The sequence below is a fragment of the Rutidosis leptorrhynchoides genome, chromosome 6 (assembly GCF_046630445.1).
Source record: "Rutidosis leptorrhynchoides isolate AG116_Rl617_1_P2 chromosome 6, CSIRO_AGI_Rlap_v1, whole genome shotgun sequence".
Taxonomy (NCBI): Eukaryota; Viridiplantae; Streptophyta; class Magnoliopsida; order Asterales; family Asteraceae; genus Rutidosis; species Rutidosis leptorrhynchoides.
In genome coordinates, this window is record NC_092338.1 from 417,524,519 (window position 1) to 417,532,722 (window position 8,204).

Here is an 8,204-nt window from a genome sequence, read left to right on the forward strand (position 1 = left end):
TTGGAACCTTAATGTTCTCCATTGTTCCATTGCAGCTGGAAGTAAAATTTCTCTTTGATTATTGAATCTGCTTTTGAGACCTTCCCATAAAACATGGGGATCTTCTACAGTCACATAATTATTTTGTAAGCATTCATCAATATGTTGATGAATAAAGCAACATGCCGTAGCTTGTTCTTTTTCAGAACAAGTGTTGTTTTCATTTATGGTTTCAAGAATGCCCATTGATTTAAGATGCATTTTTACTTTTATAACCCATGGCATGTAGTTGTTTCCAGTTGATTCTAAAGGAGTAAATTTAAGCTTTTCCAGATTCGACAAAAAATTAAAACAAAGATCATGATAAATTAGAGTCAATTTATATTCATAAGTATATAAACATTAAACATAAATTTAATATAACATAAATGATAAGTAGGTGACAGTGTCGACCATGTGTAAGCAATCATAAATAAATGTTATATAACAAAAATATAAATATTAGTAAACATAAATGAAAATTTGGCGACAGTGTCGACCATATATTTTTTCAGGTGGTATAACCGACCTATATCATTCTGGTGGTATAACCGACCATATATCATTTTGGTGGTATAACCGACCATATATCATTTTGGTGGTATAACCGACCATATATCATTTTGGTGGTATAACTGACCATATATCATTTTGGTGGCAGAGCCAACCATATTTAGTATTAAGATTATCGTGCTGATAACGTGTTATAATTCAGTAGGCTTATAACTACCTTTAGTGGTTTGATTCTTGATGTTATAATTCAGTAGGCTTATAACTACCTTTAGTGGTTTGATTCTTGATTAAGAATACTATTAATGAAGTGTAAGAACAAAGATGATAATGGAGAGAAAGAAAGAAACACTTTGTAAGTGTGAGAAAATGGTGCAAGTTTAATGCTTGCATTCATGAGTATTTATAGCCTAAAATCTCAATATAAAAATACATACTTTGTGTACCAAAATTGACTATATGTATACACCAAAATTGACTATCCATATCTATATTATTATTATTATTATAACATATACTAATTATTTAAGGATGAAAGAATTGATAGGTTGATACACTATACATTCTTAAGGACTAATTTAGTAAGTTAAAAGAATTAAGGGGGTGAAAAAGTGATGTTGAGCTATATCATTTGATTTGATTTTGCAAATAAAAAATAAACTATGGTTTATGGTTTATTAGGATAGGATAGGATAAAAGGTGTACGATTTTAATGAATGTGCATAGCCACGTTTGCACCTAATCAAACACAATGGTCGGCCGAATGTTTGCCTCGACAAACGACGTCGATATTTTGTAACAGTCTTCCAACAATACACTTCCTTACCGACTCTAAACCGTGTTTTGGAAATAAATCCCTGTCGACCTATATTTAGTACATTTTAAAATTTATAATGTTTGTATGGTCTTTGCATAGTAGAGCATTCATTATAAGAGTCACTATTATAATACTTTTTACTCAAATGTACGTGATGTATTTTGATTATTTTGTGACTGTTTTTAACTTTTTTTTCTAATCTTCTAATATGTACCTTAAGTGAGGTATAAATTCAAGACATTGAGGAACGTAAACCCCTATTAGAGTATTGTATTAGATTGTAGTTAGGTATTATGGTCCAATACAATTATATAGATGAGTTTGACTCTATTAAGGTAATTATGTTTGAATAAGTTCTTTATATTGTATAAATATTGTATCTGTAATATTGAACATTCCACGGAGTTTCTATTATTTAACATGGTATCAGATTTTGAGTTTCTTTCGCTCTCTTTTTGCCGCCGCCACCGAGTAATCGTGTGCCGTCTCCACCAAAAATAGTTAGTCGTCGTCTTTCTTGCTCTTTTTCTTTATGTGTTCCTCGTACACGAATCTACTATCTTTCCTTTTACTTTTCTTTTACATGGTGCCATTGTGCCACCATTATTTTTGCACGTCGAGCTGTTTTTCCAGTCACCCTTAATTTTTGTTGACAATATTCCTTATTGTAGTTGGTGAATCCTCGTTCCTCTCTTCTATTCCATTTTCCTGCAAATCACAGCCAACTTAATTCTATTCTATTTTATCTATCTATTCATCAAACAATTGAATTGGACCATAATACCTAACTACATTCTCATAAGCGGACCATCAAGGGAGGCGTGACAGGGTGCTAGCCCTTCCAGCCTTTTGCATTATTAGTATAAGTTTGATATTATATAGGTTTAAAAAATAAAACATTTATATATTAGCCCTTTCAAAAGTTTATAATTAGCTCATTCAAAAGCTTATAATTAGCCCAACTCAGCCCTTTCAAGCTTAATGTGAAATTGAGTTATTAGCGTAGCCCCATACCTTTAAAAAAAAAAAAAAAAAAAAAAAAAAAAAAAAAAACTAGTAACTCCAAATAAGAAAACCTAAGTTAGCGTATATATTACAAATTCACAAATTACAAGCCTCTTTATCTTCTCTCGATCAATATTTTCTTTCCATCGTAAGTTTTTTTTCCCACAAGACACCTCTTTTATTGTTTGCTAATAAACTTAGTAAATTATTCATATTTTTAGTTTTAAACTCGATTCTTAAATCTTATTTATAATTTGTAATATATCGCTCAATAATGCACCAGTCTTGCAAAAGCTAACAATTGTGAGTCGTACTGATCAGACTCATATTGACACTTCCAGTTTCAATTGCTATGACTGAGAGGGGATTTTTAGCAATGAAAATGTTCAAAAACCGACTTCGTAACAAGATGTCTAATGATTTTCTTGCATCTAACTTAGTGGTTTACATTAAGAAAGATATTGCTAAAAGATTTGATTCAGAATCTGTCATAAGTGATTATAAAGACTTGAAAGGTCGTCGATCTTAGTTGTAATTTCCTTTTGCTTTAACGTCTTTGTCACTATGTCTTTGTCTTATTTCAAGGTACATGTAAGAACTCTTTATATACTTTATGAGTTTTGATTTACGCTTAACATTTTGGCCCTCTCAGTAATAAAGTTCAAGATCCGCTACTGTACATTCTAATACAATAACCTGATACTACCTCACTTTATATTATTAAACTTTAGTATAAATAGTTCATTTAAGAATTTGACTGGATTTGTTATGTTGTCTTCAATTGTTCTTCGTCATTGTAGATGTATGCATTAAATTACTAGCTTTTCACGACCCCAATCATGTATGATTATATACAACTACCAAATCCACGAGCTGAAGTGTTAAATACTTCTAGCAGAGTTCTTGCAAGTTTTATGATTTTGAAATATGTTTCTCGATTCTAACCTCATGCAAACTTGTCCCATAAAACTTATAATCTTTAATTTTCTTTAAATCTTCTACAACAGTTGTGTTGTAGCTCATTTGATAGTGATTTTTCTCTCTTAGTCTTAGCGAGAGGTCGAGAGTTCGACTCCTGTGGAGTGCAACATTGCACACAAAGTTGCCTTTTAACCATTGAATTTTACCCAAGGATGCATTATGCACATTGTGTTGCGGGGCAGTCCCGGGCTGCAGTTGAGAGCGAGTTATGCAGCGGGGGATGAACGACTGGTGGGTTAGTCCCATTGAGTGATCCAAACTGATGTTAAGAAAAAAAAAAAAAATACGGACTCTGTTAGTTTTTTAGTTATTAACCAGTTTTTTAGTTATTAAACTGGGTAGATTGATTATTTTCCCTTGATAACCTTTTTACACATAAAAAATTGTTCAACTTTGATGGGACATAGCCCATAGGAAATATATTTATGTTAACGTGTTGTGATTTTGTGGAGAACGTTGCACTGTTCAGTGTCCCACTGTCCCACCTAAAATTATTGTCTTGCTTATTAGGTTTACCCGCATGATTCGAAAAAGCATACGACCTAGGAGATTTGAAAGACGAAGAACCCACAATTTTGTCAACAATCGTGGGAGGTCCAAGTTCCGATTCAAAAAAAAAAAAAAAAAAACCGACAGACCACTAGATGGATCGTGCACCACATCAACAACTTTTTGTCCCGTAAGACCAACGGATCACCTAATATAAAAATTTATCAAACCGAACATACTAGTACACGAGCAGCTGGGGCGGACCTATGTAGGGGCAGAGGGGGGCGCCCGCTCCCAATGGATTTGCAATTTTTAGTGCAAATTTTTTGATTTTTCAATTTTGCCTCTGGTGAATTTTTTTTGCCCCAAACCCTTCACATTTTGTCCCAAAACATTTATATTTTGCCCTAGAACCTTGGTATTTTGCCAAAAAAATCTTCAAATTTTACTTTAAAAACTCTATATTTTGCCTAAAATCTCCATATTTTTTTTTGCAAAAAAAAAAACCTCTATATTTTAAATTTTTTTTTTGTCCCGGGTAAAAAAAAAATATTTCTGAGTTAGCCACTCGACACGACACATGTGTAAAACAGAACTTTTACATCTCGCGTGTTGAAAACTTAAAATAAAATATTAACTAAAATAATTAAAGATAAAATACAATTATTATAAATATAAAATGCAAATAAACCACAAACCATATTATTCGAACCCGTCTACCGCCGTCTACCACCACCGTACCTTCCTCATCAGCGAACTGTATTCTCCCGGAGACAGTTACGAATTTCTCTCAGTAAGCATCTATATGTTGTTATATTTCATCAATATTTGTTCGTTAAACATCATAACTTTAATTGATTTTGTCATATGTGTTACTCAAGTTTCTAACATACCTATGCGTCTGGTTATAAACTTATAATTAACCCTAGGTTTCTAAAAAGCACGTATAAAAAGCTTCATATAATTGATTAATTCAAGATGATCCCTAAAAACCCTAAGTAAATGCAAATTGATGATATCAGTCACCAGTTGATCCTATTAATCGTTTAGTTTGCAATGCTCTATAAGTTATTAGGGTTTCTGAGATTTGCATTTACTTCAATTGGAGACACTTTGTGGTTTAGGTCATGGTACTCAATTCAAGTTACTTAATTTTCAGGGATTTATATGGAATCATCTCTTGGCTGCTCTATCGCATATTCCGAACGACTATACCTTGTTCTTCTACGTCCAATTTTTGCTATTTTGTTTGTATTTACGCTACTTGCTCTAGGTTGGTTGTTGGCGTGGAAATTGCTACTGGTTCACGTCCCTTTGGTTCAGGAGATATTTGGTCTTAACAAGAAAACTTCTCTTCCTAAACCCTTAGATCGTCACCGCTTTTCACGTTTTTACAATTCCCGAACCCTTAATCGTATCAATAATTCCAACGTCTCTGCTTCTTAGTGGCTGGTAAATTCTGAGTTTTTGTTTTTTATTCTCACTGCAGCTACCTTTATTTATCAGTTTGCTATTTATATCTTGTAATCATGATTCATTTTGAATTAAATTTTGGGAGAGACCTTACACAGTTGCACCAAAACAAAAATACAACCGTGTCTATGGTGGTGGGTAATTTCATCTTTTGACAATCCTTTTTTTTTTAAATATGAAATATTTTATATTGATTTATCTACTTGCGAGAAACTCGGGAACCTGTTTATAATAGCGCAATGCCACTGGCTTCAAAAGTGTGCTTATATATGTTTCTCCAAAGTTTTTTATTCTTATGTGTTCATATCATCAGTTTGAGCTTCTTAATTCCTTGTACCACTGTTTTTAGTCTGTAAACCATGCTGACTGATATTCTGTTTAGTGTGTTCTAAATATTTTTCATGTTTTTTTTTTTAAGTTATAGATATGCTTTTCAAGTATAAATATCATTGTCAACAGTTCTTAGTGTGTGTTCTTCACTTTGATTCAGGTTGATCTGAATCTACTTCATTGAGTTTTTTATAAGCACTGTTGGATCATTTGTAGTTTGTCTTCAAATCTTTACATTAAAGCAATGGCTTTGAGGCGTTTCCTTGGTTTTTCTGATGGTGAGCTGATGAGATCTGATTCAAAACCTTGTTCGAGATTGATGAGGCATACTGCTGGCGTTTTCAGTGTTGGAGGAGCTTTAGGATTTTGGATTCTTTGTCGTCTGCATTATGGTACGTTCTAAATCCTCTTATTTAACTTGAACTATGTTGCTTTTTGTTGCTCTTGAATCCATACTTGACTGGTCTATCTTTATACATCAGCTGGACTACTTTATGTTCATACATCAGTACCGTCATGTTTTCATTAGATGCCTTTATTTCTAGATTATTGTTATACGCTAGACTCGGTAATAAATTTTCTGCGTACTTGCATATGATGTTGAACTCTTAGCTGATACAACTAACCAGGTTCTAATGTTTACAAGTTGTCCATTTATTTCTGTTCTGTGTTTCTTAGCTGAGTTGTATGACTAAGAAATCCTAAGTCATCTGACTATATTGCACTTCATGGTTGTTTATATCTTGGGCATATGCGTTTAATATGGTATGAAGAATGACGTTCTTCTCTTAATTCATTTTTTTAAAACGGCAGTTTCGGAATCACCCCTCTGGGTATTATCCACCTTTGCGATCATATTCCACACACATGCGCTTCAAGGTCGTTCCCAATGACCCCCACACAGATTTTAATCCATTCGGGCATGTGTCCTGTGGAAAATCATGGCAATCACCCCCTCGAGGCTCGAACCCCGAGACCTCCCGAAACCTCCCGAAACCCAAGAACCTTGTGGTACCACTCAGGCACAAGGCACAAGTGCTCGTGGTTTCTTCTCTTAATTCATTGTTTTGGTTTATGATTGATCATCCATGGCAATTTGTGTTATGACTAGTCCTTTGTTAGAGAGTGAACTATGGTTGGAGTTTTCTTACACGTTGAGCTGGGGTTAGAGTAAGTGCTTTACTTTGTCCGGGTGCTATATGCATTTGAGGCTGTTGGGTTATATGCTGAAGAGTCTTGATTTGCAAATACCAATAAACAAGCTTTATGGGGATAATTTTCCTCTTTTCGAGTAAAACTAAGAAATTTTCAATCTTTATTTGCACATACAAATAATTCTGTATGACAAGCGAAATCAGATCCTCTCTTTTTAGTCAATAATACCTTCCCTCACTTAATTTCATGACTCACATCTACATATCAGGCTAGATCCCCACATGTTGGAATTTCATATCGATAATTGCATTGACAAGGTTCTTGTTGAAGTAGAAGGGGATACGGAAGGCTAATAATTGACAACCTCTACGCTTTATATTGCATTGTGTGTGAATATCTTAGGTGACTTTATGCACATCTCTATTAAATTCGAGTATGTGGAGTATTAATATCTTTAAATGTGGAGTATTAATATCTTTAAATTCGAGTATGTGGAGTATTAACACATCTCTTCTCTATTATGGTTTAAATGTGGAGTATTAATATCTTTGAGACCAACATAAATGCCAAAAGTATGAGTCAAGTCCAATATAGTTGTCGTACTCTCAGGGGGTTGGAAATATTTATCATTCTGGTTTTATCTGTTGCAGGTCCTAGAGTGAACGTTCCTCGAAGCTTGAGGTGGGCAGGCACTGGTGCGTTAACTGTAAGTGCAAGCACAGCGTTACTGGTTCGGTTATTTAGTTGTGAATGTGAACCACAGAATATAGAAGCCTATGACAAGAAAAAATAATGGTGTTTGACCCATGTTATCTTACTATTAATCACTTGATGGTTATGCATGGCACTACATCACTGATAGATTTGAGCATTGTAAGAGTTTGTTGATGGGATTATATATTCTAAGATAATAATAAGCGTGAAATTCCTCGAGTATTCTAATGTAAAAAAACTTCATCTAATGATTAGTTCCTCTTTATTCCAATTCTAAGTTTGTTACATAATCAATGAGGGCTTCTCATTTTCAAATGCATCAGCAACTGTAAAAGATGCATAATGTGTTAACGACATTGTATAAATCACTACCCCAATATTACTACGTATTAATCAAATTCTATTGTAAATTAGTTGGTGGTAACTAGTGAAGTGACCCGTAAATTTACGGGTTAGTTAAAAATCATTAGTCAAATTCTATTGTAAATTAGTTGGTGGTAACTAGTGAAGTGACCCGTAAATTTACGGGTTAGTTAAAAATCATTGTGATAAATTGTTATCTTGGAACAAAAATATTAAGGTGAAATCACAGGTTTATTAGAAAGATTATATACAAAAAAAATAAATAGTAGTAGTAGTTCTAAGATAATAATAAGCGTGAAATTCCTCGTGTATTCAAATGTAAAAAAACTTCATCTAATGATTAGTTCCT

General features: G+C 33.4%; 1 protein-coding gene across 3 annotated transcripts; it reads left to right on the forward strand.

Annotated features, from left to right (window-relative positions):
- Positions 1-4,534: 4,534 nt before the first annotated feature.
- On the forward strand, positions 4,535-7,751 carry LOC139855611 (uncharacterized). Of its 3 annotated transcripts, none has more exons than XM_071844849.1 (4): positions 4,535-4,613; positions 4,980-5,272; positions 5,784-6,015; positions 7,429-7,751. In XM_071844849.1, exons 3-4 carry the CDS (start codon positions 5,868-5,870, stop codon positions 7,569-7,571), a joined length of 291 nt encoding a protein of 96 aa, XP_071700950.1. In that variant the 5' UTR covers positions 4,535-4,613; positions 4,980-5,272; positions 5,784-5,867; the 3' UTR covers positions 7,572-7,751. The 3 variants fall into 3 exon arrangements, with proteins under 3 accessions (XP_071700950.1, XP_071700951.1, XP_071700953.1); XM_071844850.1 differs by having other exon boundaries at positions 5,840-6,015; XM_071844852.1 differs by lacking the exon at positions 4,980-5,272 and having other exon boundaries at positions 4,558-4,613.
- The last annotated feature ends 453 nt before the right edge of the window (positions 7,752-8,204 follow it).